Source organism: Cnephaeus nilssonii, assembly GCF_951640355.1.
Source record: "Cnephaeus nilssonii genome assembly, chromosome: 10".
NCBI lineage: Eukaryota > Metazoa > Chordata > Mammalia > Chiroptera > Vespertilionidae > Cnephaeus > Cnephaeus nilssonii.
Genome location: NC_137081.1, coordinates 33,714,192 through 33,741,304, shown reverse-complemented (window position 1 = coordinate 33,741,304; position 27,113 = coordinate 33,714,192). Strand labels below are relative to the sequence as shown.

Sequence of the window (27,113 nt, the reverse complement as noted above, 5' to 3'; positions counted from 1 at the left end):
CCACGGATCCTTCTCACAGTGGTTTGGAGTAGCCAGTTGGATCCCAATAATTAAAGTTCCCTTCCTAGGGCCCTGTGAGATCATAGAAAATATATATATTGGTCTCTGCCTGCTTGTGTCAAAGAACTTCCGAAACCCTTGTACATTTCTGAGTGATAGGAGCACTTGGGACATCTTGTTCTGATGGGCAGCTCTGGGCAGGCCCCTGGATGGTTCGGGATGGGAGGTGGTCCCCAGGAAGAGCATCCATGACGAGGAGCCTGGAACTCTCGGCCCCACCTCCATTCTCTTGAGGAGGGAGACTGGCCGGAAAGGGGGAGGATCATTGACCGCGCCGACGTGAAGAGGCCTCCATAAAACCCCAGTGCGGGGTTCGGACAGTGTTCAGGATGGTGAACAAATCACATGCCAGGGGCATGACGCACCCCAACTTTACGGGGTGGCACACCTCAACTTGACCAGGATTCTGCACTCAGGACTCTCCCAGACCTCGCCCCGTGTATCTCTCCACCTGGCTATTGGTCTGTATCCTTTACAATACCCTTTAATAGACATGTGTCCCTGAATTTTGTGAGCCATTCCAACAAATTAATGGAACCCGAGCAGGGCATCGTGGGAAGCTCAGCTTTACAGCCGGTTGGTCTGCAGCATTCTCACCAAGCAACCTCGTAAGAAGTTATTATAGTTCCATGTTGATTTTCTGGCAAGGGGGACATCTACAGGGTCCATTTCCCTGGACAATTCTATTTCTTATTGTAAATTAATCAATTTACATTCATCAGCTGGCAACCCCTTGATGACATCACTGGCCCTGCCTCTCGGGGCCATATCTCTCTCTCTCTCTCTCTCTCTCTCTCTCTCTCTCTCTCTCTCATTCCTCTCTTGTTGTAGCACAAAACCTTTTAGGTCATCAGAGTTCTGGAGAAGCCATGGTTATACCTTATTGTACATAAATTATACTGCAATAAAAATAATGAGTGAATGAATGAGGAAATAGGGAGAGAAAGAGTAAAGCATTAAGTAAGGGCCCGTGGTTAGTCCTGTGTGGCACGGATCATGGGTCGCCTGAGGAGGTCTGAGATAGAAGGGGAAGCAGGAAAGGAGGAGAGAGGCCGGGCTGGAAACACTGTGCCTGTGCTGAGGCACCGTAACCTGCTCCTGGGGGCGGGGTGTTCTCCTCAGAATGCAGAGGCGACGGGCCTGTTATAAAGATCATGTTCTCGGCGCCTCCCCGCTGTCCCGAGTCTCTGAAGGCAGAGCCCTTTGGGAACCAGAGGTGGCCAGTTCCCTGACCCTGTGGGCTCCTGGTTTCAGACCGGATGCTAACAGAGAAGTGACTGGGTACCAAAGACACGCGTGGCTTGCTCGCCTGCGTGCACGGCCCTCTCACGTGTCAGAGCCCAGAGAAACAGAATCACAATGCCCAGGGCCTGATGGGAATGCGGCCCCATGCGGATTCACGGTGCTGACCTCCCTTTCTGTCCACCAGGGACGGGTCCACTGGACAGCGTGGGGTCTTTGGGGCCAGTTCCGACATTCATGGAGCCAGCCTTCTATCTGCTCCGTGTTTCCCTACCACGGCCACTTCTCCCTGGGCCTCCGGCCGCCGCCAAAAACCAGCTCCCTTAGCTGATTTCTAGAGTTAATCTGCTGCCTTGTTTTTCCTAACCTGTTGGATATTTCCATTGTCTTCCAGAAAAATAAGGGGAAGAAAGGGAGAAGGGGGAAGGATAAAGACCTGACGGCTGACAGGTAAGGAGGGCCCTGTTTTGTTGTAAAGCACGTGGGGGGGGGCGGCAGGGGGGGACACCCACAGGGGGATGGGGCACACCTGAGGCCTCAGCCTCCAGCTGGCAAAGGGGCCCCTGCTGGCTCCCCACACCCTACAGGTGTCACGGGCACAGTGGGACCTCCGCACCCTGTACAAGGAGCAGCACCTACTGGGAGATGCACAGGAAGATGGGCTCAGAAGGCACATGTGGGCCATTGCCTCTGAGCTCACGTGACCTTTTTTACGTTTTAAAGTTCATGGGGTCCTTAGAAATTGTTTAAACGATAGCATCCTGATCCAACTTTGGAGGAAATATGGAGACACTCTAAGAAATGTCTGTTTCATCGAGTTAATGGAAACCTTACTCCAGTATTTTTATAATAGTTTAAGGCAGTTTTGAAGTTGAAAATGTATTCTATAACAAAAGTCTATTTCACTGGCAATATTAAATATAGGTTTGTGTTCTTAATATAGAGTTTCGATTATTTTAGAGAATCTTTAATTTCATGTTAATATTTTGTGCATGGTATATGCTTATATTAAATAAGGTATTCAAGCTAAACTGCTACAGTTGATATTTCCTTGACATAGGTCAGATACTGTTATCCCAAATTCCATCACAATCCAAACCTCCTTCGTTCTCAGCTGAGGGCACACTGTTTTAAATATATTTGGTGGAATAAAATTCCAGTCAATCAAAGGCTGGGGTCATTGGATTAACATTCATCCCACTGGTCTATGGCTTGAACCTGATATTCTGAAGTCTTTAACCTGGATCCACGCTAACCTGGGTCCTAGAGCAGCCACGGAGCTGTTTACATATCGTCACATTTACAGCTCCTCTGTCTAAAGAAAAAGGAAGGCCCCTGGGAAAGAAAAGGGAAAAGACAAAATACCTCCGAGGATTATGCCAAACAATATTTGAACTTGACCTATCTGAATTCCTGCCAGTCAGGCCCCAGTTAATTTCATTGGGGAGTCTCATTCATCAAGGGGCATAGTACCTCCATGTTTTCCCTCAATTAGTATAAATTACCCGTGTGCTGGCTGTATGCCCAAGGACCTCTTAGGGAAGTGGTTTTGACATCTGTAAACACTATGGAAAAGTATAATATCCTCCTGAAAGATCATCACACTCAGAACTTTAGACTGGAATCATTTCCCCTGTAAGTCTTTTGTTCTTTATACATATTTCCTGTAAACTATTATACTATTGGCTTCAAAGGAAACATCAATTTCGTGGAGGATTAATGATCTACCACGGCTTGCCGATGCTAATTGAATATATGATTATGGTCCATTGTGTTACTATTTTTGGGTAATTTCTAATTCACATTTGTGCCATTATGAAGACCGATGGAAGGACAGACAGCAGGAGTTAAGCTGGTCCCAGATACCATTCGTATTCCTGAGAAACATCTGCGATATACATGGATGTGTGAACGTATTGTTTTTAAAAAGTCTAATTTATCCCAAAATTGTAGAAATGCCTCAAAAACCCATTTATTTGCACATACACAAACGTCCTTTGAAATAGATCTGGTTAAAGTTCTCTGCAGATGTGATGATTAGTGGAAATTCTGCTGCCTCTGCGTATGTGCTCGTGACACCGACAGTCTGCTCCCTTCCCAGAACCATCGAGTCTCTGTACAAGGAACTGGTGGAAGAAGGGCTCCTGGTCCAGACCCTGAAAGTCAACCTCTCCGACTACATCGGTAAAGTGCACGGCGCGGAACGCACGCATGCGGCCCCTAGGTCATTCCTTGGGTGTTGAGTCCCCACGAGCTGAAAGTATGTTCCATTTGTGTTTTTGTCCAACTCCCGACCTGGCCCACTGTGGCTCGCAGTGTTGGTTGGATTTGAATTGATTTGAATTCACTCCGCTGTGAACTAATGGGTCCAGCTCTCGCCCCTGACATGGCAGAGGCAGGTTTTCAAACCCAGTGGCGAGGTTCCCCGGGGCATTCTTTCTGGTAGAAGCCGAATCGAGGACGTGAGGACACGGAGACGTGTTCATGCGTTCATGGCTAAACGAGTGCTGAGGGGACAGCACCTGGTGCTCCCACACTCAGTCCTTCCGGGAGGACCCTTCCAGAGGGGCCGCCACAGGCAGAGTCGGGAGGAAGGCGGGGGGACATTTGCCGTCACCAATTCAACTACTGTTTTTTCCTTAATTTTTAAAAAACGTGATGACCTGAGAACAAAGTAAAAGCTTAAAGATGCTACACAATCCCACCCCCTGATGTGGACGTCACTTTCAGTGTCAGGTGTCCACAGCAGACGAGGAAATTCTCCTACATAACCACCGACAGATGGTCACGCTCAGAAAATTTAGCATTGCGCTGGCCGGTAAGGCTGGGTGGTTAGAGAATCAGCCCGAGCACCCAAGGGTCTGGCTTTGATGCCGTTCAAGGGCTTGTACCTCAGTTGCAGGTTCGGTCCCCAGCCCTGGTTGGGGGGCATGTGGGAGGCAACCAATAAATGTGTCTCTCTTACATCGATGTTTCTCTCTCTGTCTCTCCCTTCCTACCTTTCACTCTCGAAAATCAATGGAAAAAATACCTTCAGGTGAGGATTAACAAAAACATTAACATGAATATGATAATATGATGCTGTCAGTTAATATCTAGTTACTAATCCATTTCACCAGCAGTCCCACAGTGTCCTGTAGACTCGTCTGTCTTTTTCAGTCTAAACTCCAGTCCAGGATCAGGGGCGTGCTGGTCCTCTCTTTTCAGTCTCCTTTCACTCCTTCAACCCAGGCCAATTTCCAGCATTTTCCAGTCTTTCACTGAATTACCTTTTTAAACAGTCGGAACTGTTTCGCAGACTGCCCTTCGACTGAATTGGTTTGATGTTTTCTTAGGACTTGATTCACGTGAGACACGTGTAACAGGAAAGCTGCCCAGGTGACGCTGTGACCTTCTCGGCAGTTCACATCGGGGACACAGGGTGACACCTTGTCCCTCCCTGGTGATGAGTGTAATCACTGGCCAATGAGCTGTTCCCCAGGTTTCCCCTGTAAAGCTTCATGTTCCACTTTTTCACTAATGGATAACTGGGGGGTGGCTACGTTGAGGCTGTGGAGATTCTGTTCCTCCCCGTCTTTAAGGTGTCTGCCTCTACTGCGGAGTTCCGCTGCATCGGCTGTTGCCGTGGTGGCTGTCAGGTGGCGGTGTTCTGTGTCTAGCACCCCTTCTACATTTATTAAGTTCTGTTCTTCTAGGGCAGTGGTCGGCAAACTCATTAGTCAACAGAGCCAAATATCAACAGGACAACGATGGAAATTTCTTTTGAGAGCCAAATTTTTTAAACTTAAACTTCTTCTAATGCCACTTCTTCAAAATAGACTCGCCCAGGCCGTGGTATTTTGTGGAAGAGCCACACTCAAGGGGCCAAAGAGCCGCATGTGGCTTGCGAGCCGCAGTTTGCCGACCATGGTTCTAGGAAGAAACCTCCCTGTAAAGTTGTGGTATCTGTGTAGACACATGGATTCTCTCTTTTTTAAATAGTGTTAGAATTCAATTCCGTCTTATTCATTCTTATGTTTCCAGTGGCCCAATTGGGTCTGTGGGAGCAAGAAGGCTGATGTTGCCCTTTGATTAAAAAAAAAAAAAAAAGATCACTTTAATCCCCTTGAAAGAAAGTCACATTTCCTTCCTGAGGCTGTGGAGGAGCCTCCATAGTTCCTAATAGTGTAAGAATTTTACCAGGGTATATTGGAATATATGTTAGGTTTCTGTTTATGTTATGTGTTTCTTGTTCAAGTACTATAGGGTTTTTTGCCACACTCCCTTGATTATGTTAATTCTGTGCCTATGAAAAAAAATGACATTTTTAAAATATATTTTAATTGATTTCAGAGAGGGAGGGAGAGAGAGATAGAAACATCAATGATGAGAGAGAATCATTGATCGGCTACCTCCTGCACACCCCCTACTGGGGATCAAGCCCGCAACCTGGGCATGTGCCCTTGACTGGAATTGAACCTGGGACCCTTCAGTCTGCAGGCCGACACTCTATCCACTGAGCCAAACCAGCTAGGGCAAAAAATGATATTTTTAACAGAACTCTGGACTTGAGGTTGGGATTGTGAGTCCTCTCCTCCTTGCCTGCTTCCTCCTTCACATCACATTTGTTTTGATCTCCATTGAATTCCTAGTGTTTGGTACAGTACCTGGCACATGGTAGAGTCTCAGAAAAATAGTGGACCTGTTTCTCATCTTATTAATTTCTTACCTATTGGACTTTCTCAGTGATCTCTGTCCACTTCCAGACAGCATCCTTCAGATGCCCAAGGTCAGAGTGAAGGGGGTCAGCCACTGAGGAGTAGCCTCCAATGAAAATGACCCAGTCTGACAAAGTTCTTCAAATTGCCACCAGGGATGTCTCCCTGTGGTCTTTTCCACATTTTCCTTATTTTTTTTTTCCAGTTAAGACCCTTAGCTTGAAAGATGGCAGAGGATCTTCCCTAATCCCCTCATAAAAATACACATGGCAACTGGATCACAAAAATAAAAACCTGTGGGCAACATTTACACTAAAACTAAATGCCAAGATTTCCCCTCAGATCTCAAAAGTGCAAGCCATCGGGGACAGGGAACAGAAGGACTCCAAATTAATGGCAAGCACTCACTGGAATGCACAGCAGGAGTGGGGAGTGCTTTGCCCACCTCAATAGCAGATGAGTGCAAAGGGGTAAAATAGGAGAGTACGTAGCAGCTAGAGCAAGCATGTCAAACTCATGGCCCACGGGCCGCATGCCTCATTTATTTGGCATATGTTAGCCTTTGAGTTTGACATGCTTGGGCTAGAGCAATCCAACCTCTATTCACTCTGTACCTGGCATGTTTGTTAGAATGTCTTTAAAAGTGACCTACCACAACTCCCTTCCAAGATGGCCTTATACTGATAAGAAATTCTTGGGACTAGAATTACAGTTGAACAGGACCAGGCCAATAGAGATAAAAGAGAAGGCCCAGAAAAATTGGGGGAGGGACACAGGACAAGGACATCTGAAAAAGCAAGCCACTATACTTCTAACATAAATGAAAACAGCAGAAAGGGAGGCTCTGTGAAACATTAAAAGCTACCCTGAACTCTCTTTTAATCACATATTTAAGCAATGGGAAATGGTCACAATAAAAGCTTATGCAACCTTTATATAAAAAAAAAAAGAACAGAAACAAATTTATATCACAAAAAGACAGATCGATAAAGTAGACATATCTGGCACCTACTCTTTCAAACCAAGTGAATGTAGAAATTAAGAAAATTATAGATGATATGTAAGAATGTATAAAATAGAAGTAGAAAAACTCAGAAATGAGTTGACAAAACTCGAGGAATATTAATGATAAAGGGAAAGTTTGTTTTAGAAAAACACTAAATTATAATGGATAAAGTCAACAAATAATGCTTTAAGAGAAATAAAGTGTGAAAGACAAAAATTTTTTTGAAAATTGGAAGTGAAGAGCAAGATTAACCTTTTGCACTCGGATGTCAAGTGCAAATTACTCTTTGAATGTATCAATAATTTGAAATATAAAAATATCCAAATAAATAAGTTTGTATGAAAAGAAACTCCAGTTTTTTATTCTACTGCCACGCTTTGTAAAATCGGGGGTATTTTAAAAATTAAATCCCGAGTAGAATAAAGGAATCGAGAAAAAAGCAAGTGAGTGCAAAGGGTTAAAAGGGTTCAAAAGAAAGTAACAAATACTAAAGATAGGCAAAGAAGATCCAACATACGGATAATAACGTCCTGAAAAAGAAAGCTAGAATGAACAGAACAAATGCCAAGAGTTATTATTCATGAAAAGCTTCCTAAAACAGAAATGCAAACCACATAGTGAAGTATCTCACTGTGTACCTGAGAATATCAACTCCCATTGACCAACACCAGGACATTCTAACAAATGTAACAGGCTCACAGTTCTGGAGACCAAGATCAAGGTGTCGGCAGGGTTGGTTCCTTCTGCAGACACTGAGGCAGAACCAGCTCCTGTGCTGCAGCCCCCTCCTCTCTCCTTGCTGCCTGGCCCCATCGGTCCTCCAGTCTGGATGCCCCACTGCCCCTGGGCTCCGCAGCCTGAATGACCCCATCAGTCCACCCCTCCTCTGGTCCCTGCTGGTGTGCTGGCAGCCCTTGGTGTTGCTTGGCTTCTGCTGTATCATCTGATCTCTGTGGCCCTCCTCATGTAGCCTTCTTCTGTCTGCTAAACCAGTCAGATTGGATTAGGACCCACCTTCCTGACCTCATTCACTAGTTACGCCTGCAACTACCCTACTTCCAAATGAGGTGACCTTTGAGATGCTGGGGGTTAGGACTTCAACCTAGGAAGGTTAAGGGAACACAATTTAACCCATCCTAGAGTCCCTGTTTCTCCTCCTTCTGTGGCACTAGGGCTCCTTGCCCTTTTCATGCCCTCTACTTCAAGTCCACACCTCCATTTCCTTCTCCTCCAAGTCCTGGCTGAGCAGGTGACATAGGCGTGTGGCTCCCATGCTGGGTGACTGCAAACGTGGTCATATACTTTCGTAATGCATCTCATCACTTGGCAGATGGCCCCGAGTCGTTGTGTCCTCCACTCTGTCAGAACCCACGGCCGCTAATTCAGCCTAAGTGAATTATCTGTCTAAGTGAAATCTGTTTATGCTAGAAAACATGGTGCATTGGATATTAGTGTGGATTTACTTAAGCAGGGACATGGGGGTCACTTTCACGTCACCTCTCATGTCATGTTTACAGTAATGAGGGCTGGACTTAACGCTGGCTGCAGGCTCTCTCCCAATCCCAGTGGCGGCTAATTTAACCACTGTTCTGTTTATTACCTACTCATTAAAAGGCTCGGGGTCAGAAGCAGAAACTTCCGTTATCGCTCATCTCCCCACCGGCACACCTGTCCTTGTGTCTTTACCAAGGACTTTATTTTTTCATGTGGAGGCTTTGCGAGACTGCCCTCCACAACAAAATAGCAAGCGTCATCTGGTGTTTGACTCCATTCTCTTAGCAATGGAAAATGCTTTAAAGGTTTTGATATTTTCAATATTTCATATGCACACAAGCACATTTTTTCAGTATTTTTCTATACACACATAAATGTATACTTGTTGTACATATATAATATTGAAAGCTAGGCGAGATCTGAACTTGGTACAGAAAGACTCAGAAGAAATGATCATGTCGTGTTTTTACTTCAGATTCCGCTACAAATCAAGACTCTATGAGCATGTCAGGGTCCGTCCTCCACAAATGAGACCACCAAGCTCATTTTCGTGGTGACCTTCTCTAGATTAGTTGGAAAATAACACTTCAGATTTATGACTCGTCACAATTAAGCCCTTTGATGCCTTCTAATTAAACCTGTAAAGATTTATTTCGATCTTATTCCTTTGGCGATCCCTTAAAAATGTAAATGAATATTACCCTCAAAAAGAGATGTTTCTATTTATCCTCAATTAGACTCATGTCCTTCCTTTCAAATGAGTGTGTTTCAGTCAGATTTGCATCGCTCCAGTACGCATTTCACCTGGCGATCTGTGTGTGCAGACATCAGGATCTCCTGGAGTATAAATTAAACAAAACCTGCATCTTTTAGTCTCCTGTGTACATCCCTCATTTTAGAACATCATTCCTCTTCACAAGCCCAATATTCAGAGGTTATTTTTTTTTTTAATATGAAGAGGTTAGTGTCACAGTCAACACAGAGCTCAGTTACTACCCCAGTATGCTTTTGCGGCTAGACAGTTCTTCGAGCCTTTCTCTGAGAAAACATGTCCTTCAGACTGACCCTCCATCATGGGTTGTATTTGCTCAGAAATGTTAGATTTGCATCAAGTGCTAAAATCCCCAGGTCCAACCAGCAGTTCCCGCTCATTTGTCCTCTGTTTCTTTCCCCAGGTGAGTACAGCTACCTGGGGGCCACTCTTCGCCGGGTCTCCATAGAGCCCATGCCTTCCCTCCTGGATGTCAGACAGCTCATCGCACTGTATGGGATCCTTCCACTAGGTAAAGACCCCACAAGCCTGTTGGGACTGTACTAGAGGCCGATGCACCACCTGCTGGCTTTGACCATGTCTCCCGTTGTCATCACCGTGCACTGAGGCTTAACTCTGCCTCCTGAGTTCTGAGTGAGGATAGTTCCATCGTGATGGTGTATCCCGGGGCACCCTGAAAGGCACTCCTGGGAAGGTCTTGTGGGCGATCATCTGGGGAGATAACAGCCAAAGCAGGCACCTGCAATTAAAGTGCCTCGGATTAGGCAAAGGGCCCAGCTTCCACTTGCCTTACACACAGGCTTCTGTGAGTAGGTCCTTAAGAGAGTCGGTCACGGTGTGTTGCATGAATCCAAGGGACGAGGCTCTGCCAGGTGTCACTGCTGAGTGGGACTCAGTCACGGCTGTTCAGACACAGGGACCTGAGTTCTACGGTGTGTGCGGAGGTGTCAGAAAGGCAGGGCTGTCTGTGACAGAAAGATATAATGCTGCTGCTGCTGCTGCTGCTGCTGCTGCTGTTCACTGCTGTTTTTATTTTTTTTACTTTAATATGTGTATGGCCTGAGTTGACGGGGGGTAGGGGCAGGGACCCAGCTAGGCTGTTCTCCCACCACCACTCTGAAATAGAGATCATTTCTTGATTATTTAATTTGTTTTATTTTTTAAACTAGAGGCCCGGTGCACAGATTTGTGCACCAGTGGGGTCCCTCGGCCTGGCCTGCAGCTCTCCGACATCCCCCCAGGGGTCCCAGATTGGGATTGAGAAAGGGTGCAGGCCAGGCCAAAGGACCCCACCATTGCACAATTGGGGCTGGGGAGGGGCCACGGGAGGGCTCCAGGGAGTGTCCAGCCCATCTCACCCAGTCCCGATCGGCCAGACCCCAGCAGCAAGCTAACCTACCAGTCAGAGCGTCTGCCCCCTGGTAATCAGTGTGTGTCATAGCTACCAGTCAAATGGTTGAACGGTCAAACGGTCGCTTAGGCTTTTATATATATAGATATTTTTCTTGATTTCCGAGAGGAAGAGAGAGGGCAAGAGAGAGAGAAACATAAATGATGAGAATCATGGATTGGCTGCCTCCTGCACACCCCCTACCAGGGATCGATCCTGTAACCTGGCATGTGCCCTGACTGGAATCAAATGGTGATACTCTAGGTCTGTGGTCAGCAAACTGCGGCTCGCGAGCCACATGTGGCTCTTTGGTCCCTTGAGTGTGGCTCTTCCACAAAACAACATGGCCTGGGTGAGTCTATTTTGAAGAAGTAGCGTTAGAAGAAGTTTAAGTTTAAAAAATGTGGCTCTCAAAAGAAATTTCAATCGTTGTACTGTTGATATTTGGCTCTGTTGACTAATGAGTTTGCTGACCACTGCTCTAGGTAGATACTCAACCACTGAACCACATCGGCCAGGCAATTTGCTTTAAAATGAGATGAGAGTGGTTTGAGCACTTAGAATATTGTTCTACTTTGACTTACATAAGAACTTAAACCTATTGGCAAGAAATAGTGCATTCCTCTTTTAACTGAATGTCAGAAGTAGTAAATGGAATTTGGGGTTGATGCAGATAAAATACATATAACATAAACAAGTAGACAATACCTGGGATCAACACAGTAAGGACATAATATCTGTGGGTCCTTGTAAGTGAAATAAATACGTTAGTTCTCAGACGTCATCACAGGGTCATGGAAGGCACTGGAGCTGAGAGCCAGGAGCTGAGCTGGCAGGCTTTTAAGGAAACTCCTAACAAAGGGGACGAGGGTGTATTTGCATCCTCTGCTCCTGGTGCAGGTGACGGGCGTTGTCAGTGAGGAACTGACGCCCCTTCAGGCTGCTGACCTCGCCGGGCCCAAGGCTGACTGACATCTTTCTCATGACTGGTGTGTGTGTGTGTGTGTGTGTGTGTGTGTGTGTGTGTGTGTGCACGTGCATGCGCTTATGCATGTGTATGCAGTGCACAACCAAGGCCACAGAGAAATGTGTTCACGTCTGCCTTCCCAGCGCTTCATCTAAATTCCAGCATCTAAAATAGTGTCCAGTCACAAAAAGGAATGTGTTTGTTGGCCCTGACCCTTCAGGTCACCACTGCCAGGACTGACCAACCCGGCCACTGGGCAGAGGGCACTGAGGACCCAGGTCGATGCCACTGTCCACGCCTAGCCTCCAGCACCGGCTCTGGTGGCCTCCGGACGGGGCTCCCGGGACCAGGTCTGAGCGTTCAGCCTCCCACTCAGGACGCACCTGCCCCGCATCCACCCTCCCTCCTGGAAATGTCACCTTCCCGGAGCAGGAGGGGAAGAGGAAGGGAGGAGGGCGCCCTCGGAGCAGGAGCAGCCGGCACAGCCTGCGGAAGTTTCAGGGAATTGAGTCGCTTCCCGGCAGGAGCATAGGTGGCCGTGGCGGTGAACCCGCTTTTCCAGTCCGGCCGCCAGGAGCTCAGCGTCATGAAGCAGCGGAGCTGACTCAGCGCGTGGATCGCTGGCCCCGTGTCTCCAATCCTCCGAAAACCGAAAAGCCTGGGAATTCGCTCTGTCTCTGTATAATTCTCCGTATTTTTTTAAAATTGTCCTGAAAGGTGAGATGGGCAGGAGGAGCCATGGACACTGTGGCAGGTGTGTCCCTGACCCTCCCCCGGCCGGTCAGCGGTTCCAAGGTCAGCGAGGCCCCGGTGCAGCGGCCTTCCCGGACCCCCCCCCCCCCCCCCCGTTCCCTCTCTCAGCGACCTTGGTGCCCACCCCTTCCTCCTGGAAAGTCCGTGTCCTGGAGTAAGTGCGCACCTCCTCCTAGCTCTCCCACACCCTTCCCCTCCCTCCCTCAGAACTCTTCCGCCACCCCTCCCAGGACCCCTCCCGCCCCACCTCAGCCAGCACCCTGGGCTAACCTGCAACCCCGGCCACCTTCCAGGGCCCCGGCAGCTGGCATCCGTCTCCCTCCCCACTTCTTCGCTGCCCTACACGGCACCAGTCAGAATTATCCGCTGCTCCCCCAGTACCTGCCTGACTCCCACGCCAGGCCTGCGTCCCCCTCACTCGGAATCTTCCCACCCATCCCCTTCACTACAAGTTCCAGTTCTACCTGTGCTTCAGAGGCCAGCTCAGATGCCACCTCCTCCTAGAAGTCCACCTGAGCCACCCCATCCAGCCACCCAGCCACCCTCAAGTTAAATGTTTTTTTCTCTGAACTTTCTGTGGCTCTCCGGGGTCTCAGCACTCTTTGCCTTCCATTCTAGTCATGTCCGCTCAGCTTTAATACGGTTTTTACAGCAATTTCTGACTCTTTTCACATTGGAACCCCACAGGCTGCCAGCTGGGACCAGGGCCCAAGCAGCCCTCCATGCCCAGCTGCTGAGAAGACCCCACGAATGGGCGCGCTCTCCGGTGGTGGAAAGCAGGGTCTCCACCCCTCACAGATAAAGCAGGCCTGCTTAATGTCATTTTAAAGAGAGCTTCTCAAAGCGACACCCTAGTTTCTGTGGAGGATGTTAGGTAACCACAAAACTGTCTCCAATGAGCTGGTACATTCACAATACCTTCTCAATTACACGAAAAAAAAGAAAAAAGGGACAGCACAACAATAATTATAAAACTGATACATTTACAGCTGCTCAGAAAGTGCCCAGTGGTTGAGCCAAAGCAAACCAGAGTGACAGCTGTCTGCACCACAGCCCTCCCCGGACGGACACAGATCCGCTCACTGTGGAAGTCACTCCTGGGTGCCCGGGCCCTCCCCTGGCGCTCAGGCCGGGGGAGATACTCAAGTCTGAGTGCTGTCTGGGCTCGCAGGAGATGGAGGTGTGATGAGAGCTAGAGGCAGGGATGGACCTCTGAGTGACAGCACAGTAATTTGGCAGGTGGGAAACCAGGCAGAAGAAAGAAGTCCGGCTCCGGCCACGGCATCCTTGGTTCCCCCTTGGTCTCCTCAGAATCGCTAACTGACACTCGAATCACTAATGGACACTCGTCAGTCCTCCCTCCATCCCCCACCCCCCATCCATCCGCCCATCCTTTTCCCAAGCTTTCCAAGGACGCCATACTGATGCTGACAAGCAGAGGAACCCCATTCCCTCCCTACCCCCCATTCCCTGAAAAAATGCCAGATGCAAGTTATTGCAGCAGAATGTTCTTTAAAATTATGAGTTTGGGGGGACGTAGGATGAGGGATGGAGGAGAAACCACGTGTCGAATACCCAAGGAGACCCTACGGCTCCACCTCGACTACAAATCCAAGTGTCTCGGACGCAGCGGAGGCAGAAATGCTGTGGGCGCAGTCATCGCAGTCACAAAATCCGGGATCGTGTGTGGGGCCGTGGCCTCGAGGAAGCCTAGTCTGAGAGCCTCTGGCTTCCTGGCGGGATTTAGAGCTTGGGCCTCTGCCTCTTGCAGGTTCCGCGGAGGTGCACCAGAACGCGCCTTTGGTGAAGTCGCTGCTGCTGGCCGGGCCGTCGGGGGTCGGGAAGAAAATGCTGGTCCACGCCATCTGCAGCGAGACGGGCGCCAACCTCTTCAACTTGTCGGCGGAGAACATTGCCGGGAAGTACCCGGGCAAAAATGGCCTGCAGATGATGATACACGTGGTCCTCAAGGTACTCACGACGCTTCTCATTTCTCGGGCTCCCATTGGCCCTGTGGTTCGTCCCCTTAAACCGACTAGCACGGGCCCTGGCAGGTCGTTTCCTCAGGTGGACGTGAACATCCCTCTCCAACGTCCCTGCTGCTTCCTCTTGCACATTTCTTAGTTATTGCACCTGGCTGGGCATCCAACCATTAGCAACAGCGGCTTCCTTTGCATAAACACTCCACTGCGCCCCCGGTCACCTCCTTGTGCCACAGGAACCCTCTCTGAAATGCTCGCACCTCTGGTTGGAAATTAAATCCACAGTTTCTTTTTTCAGCCCACCTCCCTCCAGTAACGGCATCTACATTTGCATTTGGGGTCCTTTCGCACACGCATGAGTTGCCTTCTGAACATCCAGTACCTTCTGAACGTCAGCTCCTCACACGGGTAGTAAGGGGAGCCCGCAGGAAGCCAAGCCGACCACAATAATGTCCACGCTCAGTTACATTGTAGGGCCAGTGGGTAGGTAAGTCCGCTGAGCTACCCCCACCCAGCCAACCAGCACCCAGCACCCACTAGAACAGCGGTCACCAACCGGTGGTGCACGAACCACTGGTGGTCCGTGAGGTCTGAAAGGTTGGCGACCGCTGCACTAGAAGGTCCGTGCACCGCCCAGTTCTGCGATCTTAAATAAGCTCTGCACCACCCTGAGCCTCCATTTCATCATCCCGCAATGAATGAGCCACACCATCATCTACAGACAAACTGAAAGCGATGATTCACTGATGCAGTTTGTCTGTAGGTGATGGTGATAGGTAGGTAGATAGAGAGACAATTGTTAGATAGAGTGATCGGTGATAAATGATAAATAGATGATTTGGTAGATAGGTAGATCTATAAATTAATAAACAACATATATAAGACAAGGATTACCAAGTTTTAAAGCCCTTTGATACAGAATACGTATGTATAATATTGAAACTTCACAGAATTTCATTTTTATTTGGTTGAATAGCTCAAGTTTAACTTTATGCTGTTCAATGCCTTTTTAGTGGCTAGAATAAGGCAGCTTTACTATATCAATGCAGATGCGTAGCATGGTACTTGGGGCTAGATGTTGGCTGTGCATCGGTGTTCGAGGGGCCCTGGGGCAGTGGTTATCATCAACAGTGGCTCACAGGAACAGTTCCTTCTCCCCGTCAGCCCCGTGGCCACAGTAAGGCAGCAAGGGCAGTGGGGTTTCCTCCCTCGGCCACATGGACCCAACCCTGTGGCGAGGTAGTAGGACGTTCCCCGCTCGGCTCCCCTCCTGTGCTGGTCCAGAAGGCATCCATGGAGAGAGATCTGAAGAGCTAGGAGGCAGGAGAAGAGGAAGGTGGGTAGGGAATAAAGAAAGATCACTGAGTTATTTAACAGAGCGCCTCGAACAAGGTAGGTGTTCCACATCTTTGTATTGTTATGTGAGGGGGTTCATCCTTATCCCCGTTTTACAGAGAGAGAAACTGGGGTTCTGAGAGGTGACGCACCTTGTACAAGGCGACCAAGGTCAAGTGGCCAAGCTGGGGTTCAAACCTATGTCCTTCTTTATCTCCTGCACTATTTTTTATCAAGGTACAATTTACATGCAGTAAAATGCACAGATCTTAAGTATGCGTTTTAAGTATGAGCTTTGAAAAATATACACAGCTGTGTAACCATCATCTTCATGTGCTCTCTGGCCCCTTGTATGACTTATTTATTAAAATGTTCAAGTAATTTGCCAGTTTTCAGGGACTGTTGGTCTTGTGATTTGTTAGAGTTCTTTATATAGTCTGGATACAAGTTCTTTGTTGGACATAACATATTGCAAATTTTCTCTGTGATTTGCTTTTTCGCTTTCTCATTTTTCTTGTTGTTATTTGTCCTGTCAGCTCTGAAAGAGGGTGTTAAAGCTCCAACTAGGATTGTGGGATTCTCTGTCTCTCCCTGTAGCTGTCGGGTTTTGCCCCGTGGATGTTGTAGCCCTGTCATGAGAGGCACCACATTCAGAACTGTTTCGTCTTCCTGATCGGTTATTTCATCCTTAGGAGCTGTCCCCTTTGTCTCTAGTAAGACTCCTTTTCTTGAAGTCTACCTGGTCTGATCCGAACAGAGCCTCCTCAGCTTCCTTGACCCCCTTTCATTTTCATTGTCATTATAGTGAAAGTGCATTTCTGATGGGTATGGTTGAGTCTTGCTTTCTTATTCTAACAATATATACCATTTAATAGCATGTTTGCAGCATTTACATTAAATGCAGTTATTCATCCGGTTGGGTTAGGTCTACCATTTTGCTGTTTGTTCTCCATTTATCCTATTCCCCTTTTTTTCTCTTCTTTTTCTTTTTCCTGCCTTCTCTTGGGTAACACAGTACTTTTTAGTATTTTATTTGAATTTCTCTGTTGTCTTTTTAGCAATGCCACTTTCTTATTTTTTAATTTTATTTTTCAATTACAGTTTGCATTCAACATTATTTTGTGTTAGTTTCGGGTATACAGCACAGTGGTTAAACAATCATATACTTTAGCAATACCTCTTTCTTATTTTTTAGTGATTGTTCTACAGATTATTTTAGCCATTTTTAATTTAGCACAGTCTACAAAGGGTGAATATTGTACTATTTTACATAAAATGTCAAATCCTACAACAATATAACCCTATATGTTTTTACCATATGTTTTATATCTAGAAGTGTTATAAACACTACCATAGGATGTTACTATTTTTGCATAAGTCACTTGTCTTTTAAAGAATTCAAGAGGGAAAAATTAGTATTTTACCCTTAGTCACATATTTCCCAGTACTCTATTCCTTTCTGTTGATGACATCTTTCCATTTGTTGTAATTTTCTTTGTAGCTGCAAAACTTCCTTTCATATTTATTTTAGTGCAGGTCTTCTGGAAAGTTAGTTTTCATTTTATTTTTCAAAATATCTTTATATTGCCTCCATTGTTTGAAGGGTAGTTTTGCTAGATATAGAATTCTGGGCTAACATATGTTTTCCTCCGCCCTTTAAAGATGTTATTCCATGGTCTGAGGCACAGAGCATTTAAGTCGTTTTCCTAGGTTACAGTGTTGCCACATGAGCCCACAGTCTGCATCCAGAGCCTCCAGGTTTAACAAGTGCCTCATCCAGCCTCTCACTGAAGTGGGATTAAGCCTGTCTCCTCACACCCACTAGATGGCTCATGCTCCCAGTGTGGTTCTAGGACAGAGCCCATGGCATGATCATGATGTCCTAATGCTCAGGAAATGGTTCCTGCTGCTGAGAGGTTTTTCCCCTTGCTATCCAATAAGCTATGCTGGCATTTCTTAGAATCGTTGCAAACTGACATTGTGCAGACCACAAAATGCTATGTGTCAAATTTTCAAAATGTGGAATGGCACACTTACCCATCGAGGCCACTCCATGTCAGAGTGCCTGGCCCACACCTCATTAAGCTTCACCTCTGCTGTGTGTATAACTGATTAATGAAAGACCCAGAGGCCAGGTGTAGGAGTCATTCAATTACAAACCATGTGCCGTGAGGACACTGCCTCCCGGCATGAGTGACAGACCAGCTATCTGCACTGCGCAGAGGTATTTGCTTTTAATTAAGCAAAAGAAAGCTGGTAAATCTCTGGCAGGTGCTGTGCGTGCATTCCTGTGTCCCATGAGCCATGGCCCGGGGGCTGAGGCTTGAGGGCAGCCTGTATGGATCTGTGGCATCTGCTGGAGAAGGTGAAATAACAGAAGGCCTGGCGACTCATCATGTCTTCTGGTAAAGAGCTCCTGTGACTGAATTAATCTCTGCAGAGGAGAGATGGCAGCAGTGAGAAAGCCGTTCATAAGGTCACTTCGGGCCGGCGGCCTTGCTTCGCGCCAGCACCCTGCACACGTGAAAACACACTGGGAAGACAAGTCTCTGATTAGTTTCACAACCACAGATTCAAATCCATTTTGTTTTCAGTATTTCTGGAGGGTCCCTTTATTTCACACACAATAACTTTAATGGATTAACAAGCTGGGTTCCTTTAAGAAATGTGGTTACCGTTATTTAAAATTCTCTCTTCTGCTGCTAAAGCTATCTGTGGAAAAGAATATACATCTCTTTAGTGGGAAAATATTAGAAATATTGTCATCTAACCAGTTGAGAAATGTGATGAATAATATTTAATAAGTATTTCATGTACAAAAGGCAAGGCCATCATTCAACCAGCCTCGGCCTCCTTGGGTTTTCACAGCAGTAAATCAAGCAGGAAGGACTGACCTTGACCTCTGGCCAGGAGTCCAGCTCACACTAAGGAGTTTTCACACACTCGCTTTTCATGGGACCAAACCCTGGATGGGGCAGCGATTAATGTTTCCATTTGCAAACAAGAAAACTAGCTCAGAGTGCTTAATTTGACCAAAAACTATGGTACAAAGGAACATAGGGGCTGGCATCTGGACTTAAGCCCAGGTCTGTTCCCACCGCCAATCCCTGGGCGTCAGCTGCCTCCAGGCACTGAGGGCTCCCTGAGCCCTGCCCTGGGCGCTGTGTCCCGGTGGCAGTCCTGGGTTAAAGTGTCAGCCGTGGGCATTTTAGCGTGAGAGGGGAAGGAACTGGACGCCATGCTCCACCAGGACCCCACTTCTTCCTGAGCCCCCTCGCCATCACTCCTCCCCTGCCCTCTAGGCTGCCCCCCGCGATGGCCAGGGCAGACCAGTGGAGCCCAGGGAAAGAGGCTGGGCAGGGACTTCTGATCCTGCGTTTCGGACCTGGGAGGTGTTCTCTCTGCCCAGTGGTTCCTGTGTCCTCCTCGGGAGGATGGGCTAAGGAGGCCCCCAAGCCAGTGTCGGATCCAGGCCACGAGGCCTGGGAGTCTAGATGAAGGGAGGCTAGGGTGCTGCTCCTGCCTCGGTGCCACCCCACCCCCACACCCCAGGCTCCTCGCTGGGCTCTCGGCCAGCAGCCATGGCAGCGCGCCAAGGGGTCTCGCCCAGATGTGCTGGTGTCAACCCTGGGCCAGGAGTCGGGCATGGAGACTTCTTCTCCAGGCTAATAACCCAAACAAAGGCGGTGTTGCTATTCGTGGATGAAGTTTTAAACACACACACACAGATGTGTAATAAATGTAATAAATGTGTGAGCCCTGCCTTTACAAGGTGAAATTCAACAAGGGTAAAGCAGAGACCTACACCTGACCCAGAAGCCAGAGCTGCCCACGTGAGAGAGGGAGAGAGGAGCGGGGGAGGGGGGGAGAGCAGGGTTGCCCGCCGTGGTGCAGCATCAGGTGTGAAAATACAGGGGGGAGGGAGGGCTGGCGACGCAGGTCCTGAGTGGGTCGGCGGCCAGAAAGCCTGGTCACCTTGCACTGTGTCGTGCAGTTTCAGTTGAGGCAGGGAGTACATGTAGGCATCAAACCTCGGGGGTTTTTACATAGACATGATATCTTAGGGTGGTTTTAGGTTCACAGCAGAGTTGAGCAGCGGTACAGGGTGGGCTCGCAGGTGGTGGGTGCCTGGGGCGCGGTCTCTCAGGCAGGCCTGGGAGAGCGCTCTGTGGGCTGTAAGTCACCGTCGGCACTGGGTGCGTTCACTCCTGCTGTGTGACGGGGTCATGGGAGTGAGCCTGGGACCGGGGTCGGTGCCACAGGCATTAAAGAATTTTTAACCAATTTGGAAACACTCGAGGCAGGGGCGGCATCATGGCCTCCCTTTGTCCAGACTCACGGGTCACGTGGCCTGGACCCGACACTGGCGTAGTGGCCTCCTTAACTGAGGCTAGCGGGTGCCGGGAGGCGTTGAGTATGGCCTGCACACAGGCGTGACCCCTGTGTTTGCTTCTCCACGTCGGCTTCAATGTGGGGAGGGGGCAGGGAAGGAGAGGGGTTCAGAGGAAAACCGATGCTCTGTGAGCCTGGTGCTGGTCACACGCCTCCCCCTCGAATGCAGCCCGGTGTCAGCAATAGCACTAGCCTGTTCCTGTTACTAGTCTAGTTCCCCGCGTCACCTGCATCCCCAGCCCCCCCCCCTCCTTGGCCTCGATTTACCTTCTTTCCATACAGGGTCAGCCCAGCCGAGCTGCTGTTTCTTAGTCATTTGCAGTTTATCCCAGCTGACACCCAGTCAGGACTTAAGGGAACTCCCACAGTCTCATAGAAGGTAATGCAGGAAAGAGAAATTTAAAACATCATTTTAAAATCGTGAAAATTCAGAATGCCCCACATATTAGTATTTAAAAAGAATCCCAGTGACTACAGTCCAAGAAAGTGAGCCCCCTCCCCTGCTCCCCGCACAGTAGCACCTACCTGGCGGTGGCCTGTGCCCCGCCACTCCTGTGCAGAGACAGGAAGCTCCACACTCTGCAGGCAGCGAGCGACCATGTCTGCCTGGTCCCAGACATCCCTGCCTCCCTCCACGGAGCCTGCCCCTCACAGATGCTCAGCAGATATGTGTGGGATGGTGGGTGGGTGGGTGGATGGGTGGGTGGGTAGATGGGTGGGTGAGTTGATGGGTAGATGGGTGGGTGGGTAGATGGGTGGGTGGGTGGGTGGGTGGGTGGGTGGGTGGGTGGGTGGATGGGTAGTTGGGTGGGTGGGTGGGTGGATGGGTGGGTGAGTGGATGGGTAGATGGGTGGGTGGGTGAGTGGATGGGTAGATGGGTGGGTGGGTGGGTGGGTGGGTGGATGGGTAGATGGGTGGGTGGGTGGATGGTCTGTCTTTTTCAGTTTGGTAAACTGATACACAACCACTTCTTCCAAAGAGTAGCCAGCTTCCTCCTAGGTTCTCCATGGCAAGCAAAATAGGACCCTTTCAGAAAGAACCTCCAAAGCGTCCAAGGGTCATCTGGGCAGATCCTATTAACTGAACACAAACCGGCTTTCATTGCTGAGCCATTGCATCCTGGGACCTCATTCTGATGCCCAGCATTGGGTAGTGTTGCTTTGGAGAACACAAAAGGTCAAACCCATAAAACTGACACGGATGGGGAAGTCTTTAGTTCTTTAATTGAACTTCCCAGAATTGGGAAGGGCCCATGTGGGTGGGAACTGGTGTTTATCCCAGAATGGACACAAAACTGAAACGCGGTGTATTTGGTAGGACTGAAGAGCCCTCTAGTGGCAGTGGAAGTACACGATCCCACGTAACTTCAGAAAAGTTCAATTATGCATTAATTACATTTAATTGTCCATGACCTCAAACTATCTGTGGGTAATTTCAATGAAGCCTTGTCATTGCTAAATGAAAATTAAAAGAGCAAAGAAAGCCATTTGTCATTTAATAAATAGGTAAAGAGTTTTTTGTTGTTAATACTCACTGAGGAGAAAAGTGGAAAAACAGACCCACATTCTTAGGGCTGGAGAGTAAACAGAACCTCAGGCGGCAGGTTGGCGACATGTGTGGGAGCGTGAAGAATGCATGAGCCCTCGGACCCAGCAGCACCATCATGCTAAGGACAAGACCGCTTGTGCCCAAAGCGCTCTTCTCTAAGCACTGTTTGATTTATTTTTAAAATTCCTTTTATTATTGTTGACAGTATTATAGATGTCTTTCTCCTTCCTCCTTCCCCCCCTCCACCAGCACTGTTTGATTTAATAAGAAGGGGAAACCATCCAAATGTTCAAAAACACAGGGTTAGATCAATACATTATGGGGCCGCGTGGTAAAGTGATGTTGGACAAATACATTTTGTATTAAGTGAACAAGAATACAAAGCAGCATAGGCAGGACCACTTCATCTTTGCAATCCAATGTCGAAAGGGTCTGTAAGGATGGGAAACGCGGGATGACCGGTTCTCCGTGGAGCGGGTGGGGGGTGGGTGACGGCAGTCTGACAGTGCACTCTGAAGTTTTGACCAGTGAATACCGCTTTTGCAATCACAGTAAGCAAGGATCGGGTTCTGGCAGATGTGTTTCAGAGCTCAGCCCCTCTGCCTGCTGCTTCTGCAGGCATCCCCTGTCCCTTGCCCGAGTCAGCAGCCCTCTGTCCCTCCCACATCCGTCCTTGGACAAGGAGGATGAGCCCTTCTCCCTCCAAGGTCACCTTCCTGGGCGAGGTTTCCTCCTGGGGGCCCATGTTACATGCCTCTCCTCTCTGCCCAGCACCGAGCACGTCACAGGCATCCTGCAGCCAGCTCCCCACTGAGGAAGGTCAGGCAAACCAGGTCCTCCAGTGAGGGAGGGCACGGCAGTGGTGCTTTCAGAGCTCTGCTGCCGGGACGAAAGGTGGCAAGAGGACACGGGTTGAGGGCCACCGGGTTCTATGGAGCAGACATCTGCCTACCACGGGACGTGGCAGGGTGCTGTTGGTCAGGGCGCCGGCCTGGGGGTGCCAGGCAGACCCGGTCTCCCTCCAGGCTCCACCGCGTCTCCAGTGCTGGTGGGCACATGGCTTACCCCTCTCTCTGCCTCAGTGACCTCATCTGTGAGGGGGACAAGGCGTGGACATGCTTGGCATGGCATGTGGCATGTGGCAAGTGAGGGGTATCCTGGACATGGAGGCATTTGGCAAAGGGTCGTTCCCTGTATTGTTATCGTCAAAGAACTCTTGATGGGGAAGTGTTTTCTGTTTCATTTGATAATAATCGAATGTTTCCAAACCACGTCTCCTGCGCCGCCCTCCACACAGCGCGGTGTGCCCCGGAGCGGGTGCGGCTGGCGCACAGGAAGCGTGGCGTCGGCCACGGGCTCGGGGAGAGCAGGCAGTTCAGGGAGCAATCGGTCACTTTCACATTCAACAGAATGCTGTGGCCGGGATTTCAACCCCACTGTGAGCCGCTAGAAATAAGACCCACGGCTTCGAGATTATCCCGAGTTACTAAGTCTCCTGCGTCCCCAGTCCACCCATGTGGCTCACTGTGTAAAAAGCAGGAAGAGGGCAGTATCACTGAAATCCTTGTACTCACATCTGCCGTTCCCATTAGGAAAAGCTGGGCTGAGAGACGAGGACCTCACAGATAAAAACGGTGGAAAATCCAGCACTCGCCAAATGGACGTAGGAGAGGAGCGAGCACAAGTTAGCCCGAAACAGGAGACGACTGTTTATGTGAAAATTGCTTTTCCATGGGTTTCAGATCTAAAACTGATACTTTTCAGAGGGACTGAAAAGAATAAGATGTTGCCTCTGTCATAATAAAGTACCTTTTTTCTGTGAAGCTTGAAGCCTTTCCCTCACTGTACCTCATTTTCTTCTTTTCCTTGGAGGCTGTGATTAGGGAAGCTCTTAACAAACTCAGACTAGCTTCCAGGGAACAAGGGTCCCTTCGGGCTGCCCTTGGGGCACTGACTGGGACCCTGACCAGCGGGCAGGCCACCCTGGTAAGGAGCCAAGAGAATGGACAAATGATGGAGCTGAAGGAGGTTAGGGATGGGGCAGGCTTTGGGATTGTTGGATGTGGGGAGGCGAGGCAAGCTGGGTACTCAGGTGTGTGGCTCGAGTACATGAGGGGCCCATGGTGTGGCCGCCATCAGCACAGACCTGGCCGCCAACTGCAGGCCCTGCCTCCAGCTTCCGTCCCTTTCTAGCCCTGTGACCTTGGACAGGTCACTTGACGTCTGAGCCTCAGCTTCCCCATCTGTAAACAGGGTTGGTAATACTGGTACCTGTTTCACCTGGTAGCAGGGAGGGTGAAGGAGTTATTGCAGGAGGACATGCGGGGTCCATGCTGGCCCTGACCATGCATGTGAGGCCATGTGCCACGTGTGCGGCCCAGGCCTGGCACACGGCTGCCCCAGAGCTGCCGCTGTTTGCACAGCACGTGCCACGGCCTTGGGACTGGATTAAAACGTACAATTTGGAATTCTTAAACTCTCTGGCTCTGGTTCTAAAAAATAACACCTAGCAAAGAGTGGTTGGCTGGTACTGTTTCCTCTCAGAACGTCCTGTGTGGGGGCCTGTGAACTCGGCCAGCCCAGTGCCGGATGGGCACCGGGACCCAGTGAAACCCACCTGGTGTTTGAAAGTGCGCGGTCCGCTCACCTTAGTCCGCGGCACCGGGGAGACAGACCCGCCAGTGTTCCCGGCGCTTTTTCCATCGTTGATTAAACACCTGCCTTGGTCTAACATCACACCTGCTGCCTCAATGATGCTTAAGGAAATATAAAAATAGGAGTGCGTAACACCACTCACTGGGGCTGCAGGCGGCTTTTGTCTGTCGCCGTTCAGCACAAAGCACAAATGGTTGCAAAAATACCCAGACGTTGCTCTCACGGGGGCACTTAGAAGGGATAGTTGGGTGTGTGGCGGTTATCCACCAGCCCAGAAAGCCCCAGCCCGTCCGGAGGGCACCTTCCCGGCGAAACCTCAGCCACAGCGATGCAGCCAAACGGGACGAGCCAATGGCATCGCGGGCCCCTGGCGCTGAAATGGCTTTTCCCACCCTGAGCAGCCCTGAAAGGGCCTGGGCCCGCCGGGCAGGCTGGAATTAACACGCAAGGCTCGGTTTCCCGTTTGTTGGCGGCAGAAAACTATTTATTGGCTTATTTCAAGCCAGACGGAGAGAGGCCTGGGGACCCTGGGCAGAATGTGCCGAAGTCGAGTGTGCCCTGCCCGTAAGGTGGGACGGGACCCTCGCGATATCGCCATCCTGCAGTGAAGGAGGGTACGGTCGCGCGGGCAGTGGCGTCCATGAGACCCCGCCACCCTGAGAGCCCCCCCAGGGAGCCCTCCCGTCCTGCTGTCCCCGGAGATCACGCGTGCTCCCAAGACGGAATAGCATTTCCAACCGAGGCTTTTCCTTCTCCTGGCAGGTGGCCCGGCAGCTCCAGCCGTCCGTGGTGTGGATCGGAGACACGGAGAAAACCTTCTACAAGAGAGTACCCAACGCCGAGAAGACGGTGAGGGCGCCTCCGGCGTGGCGTAGTCTGGGCTCTGCTTTTCTCCGAGGGGGCCCCTGGCCGTGCTCCCTCTCCTTCTCAAGAAGGTCTTGCTTTTTCAAGGGAGGAAGGAAACGGGGTGGGGAGGCGCAGCCCTCTCCCTGGGCCCTAAGTACTTGTCCGGGTCTGAAAGGACGCAGTGGGCTGATTTTATGAGGCATCATTTAGAAGCAAATGAAGGGCTGTGTGGAAGGAGGGAGAGGGGAGCTAAAGCCCCATCACCTGCGTTGGAGGTAGGGAGCGATTTAGGGAACTCTGCTCCATTAGAGCAAATAGCACACACAGGGGTTATTATTAGGACTTCCTATTGTTCATAATAATAAAGAGCAGAGGGCCTGAGACTTATGAACAAAGACCATCAATGGAACTGTGAGAGCAGCGCCAGGGCCTCCGGGGAGCCCTCTTTCAATTGCTTCCTTCCTTCTTTTCTCTCCTTTCAATGGCCCCCACCCCCGCACTTCCCCCCACAGATCACCGCAGATTTCCCACACGTTAAAAAAAAAATTGTGCAGATATACATGATTGTTATTCCACATCAATTTGCTCCAAAGCAAATAGTGGTTAACTGCGAATTCCTGATTAAATTCGTGAGGATTTTAATCACTTTGGATCCTTATGTATTATGCATCCCTGTTAGCAGGTAGGGATGATTTGGATGAAGAATGAAAGCTCAATCTTTCCTTCCCCACAGGGGCCTTGATTGGCCTGTCATTTTAGAAACTCTTAAGAGGACTCGGTTATTATTTAGCCTGCGAACCTAGTAGTTAGCTCCCTCTGCTGGCGAAGTTGTACATGTGAAAAAAAATCCACATAGAGGCGAACTGGAAGGCTGGGGTTACTAGGAACCAGACTGTCAATCTGAAGAGGAATGCCGGGCGGTGGTTAGCCCACTCTGCCACACACCTGATGCCATCGGAAGCTTTGTCTCACTCATGGGCAAGGGCTACTCGATGTCCCACTGGACAGCAGCCTGGGGAGCAGGAAGATGGTGGGCAGTGGGGACTCCAGGAGCAAGGGTTCCTGGCCTGCTCTGTGTTCACCTTAGCTGGCTGTGTGTCCTTAAGCAGGTAACTTAACCTCTGCATTGGAAGAGGCTATCGTGGCAGGAATTCACTGCACTGACAGCCATGGATCATGCCCTGGGGGGAACCCTAGACCGCCGGATGAGCACAGCAGAAAGGTTCCCTGAGCCCCATCACAAGGCCAGCCGGGGCCTGAGCCTTCCCCAGCACAGTGGGGCCCAGCCCCAGCACCACCACCACCCCCAGGACTTGCCCGTCAGAGAGCAGGGCTGAGGGGTTCCTGTCGCCTTCCTGGGACTCAGGGCCAGGGCTGGGCCAGCTCTGCTCTCCAGGCCCCCAGCTCTGATTTCTGCCCTCAGCCAAGTCCCTGGGCCCGGGGCAGCCATGAGCATGGCCAGCCACGTTCTGAAGGTGACCACCGAAAGCCGAGCTGCATCCACAGAGGAGAGCAACCACGAGGCATCCCTCGGCTCCGCGCGGCATCACTCAGGGACCTCAGGAGTCCACCCGTCCCGGCCTCTGCCCTGATCCCAAAGGCACTGAGGCCGGAGAAGAATTCCACCTGCAAAGAAACCGGAGGCGGCGTGCTTCCCCACCCCACCCCCACCCCACCCCCAGCCACAGCACAAACAGCACCGGTGACTGCCCCTGGATTGGAGGGATTCCACTTGGAAAAAATCTCACCGGCAGTGACTGACCACCCCGGATGCCTCACCGCAGTGAAGGTCACTCAGTGGTCCAATGCATGAGGCTCTCCGAGCCCTAGGCAGGGAGGCAGGGAGGCAGGGAGGAGAGCCAGGCAGCCGTCTGCTCCGGAGCTCCAGGCCTGGGCACCCGCCAGGACACCGGGACTGCTGAGGCGGCTGCAGAGACCCCGGGCACAGTGTCTGTGTCAGGGAAGGGCCCTTC

General features: G+C 49.9%; 1 protein-coding gene across 2 annotated transcripts in view; it reads left to right on the top strand.

Annotated features, from left to right (window-relative positions):
* Positions 1 to 27,113, top strand: part of DRC11 (dynein regulatory complex subunit 11) — a 117,471-nt gene that overhangs the window by 75,476 nt on the left and 14,882 nt on the right. For both annotated transcript variants that reach the window (XM_079782189.1, XM_079782188.1), the window contains 5 exons: positions 1,697 to 1,752; positions 3,404 to 3,486; positions 9,675 to 9,782; positions 14,153 to 14,352; positions 25,057 to 25,143. In XM_079782189.1, the coding sequence (XP_079638315.1) occupies positions 1,697 to 1,752; positions 3,404 to 3,486; positions 9,675 to 9,782; positions 14,153 to 14,352; positions 25,057 to 25,143 (534 nt within the window). The remainder of the gene's footprint in view (positions 1 to 1,696; positions 1,753 to 3,403; positions 3,487 to 9,674; positions 9,783 to 14,152; positions 14,353 to 25,056; positions 25,144 to 27,113) is intronic.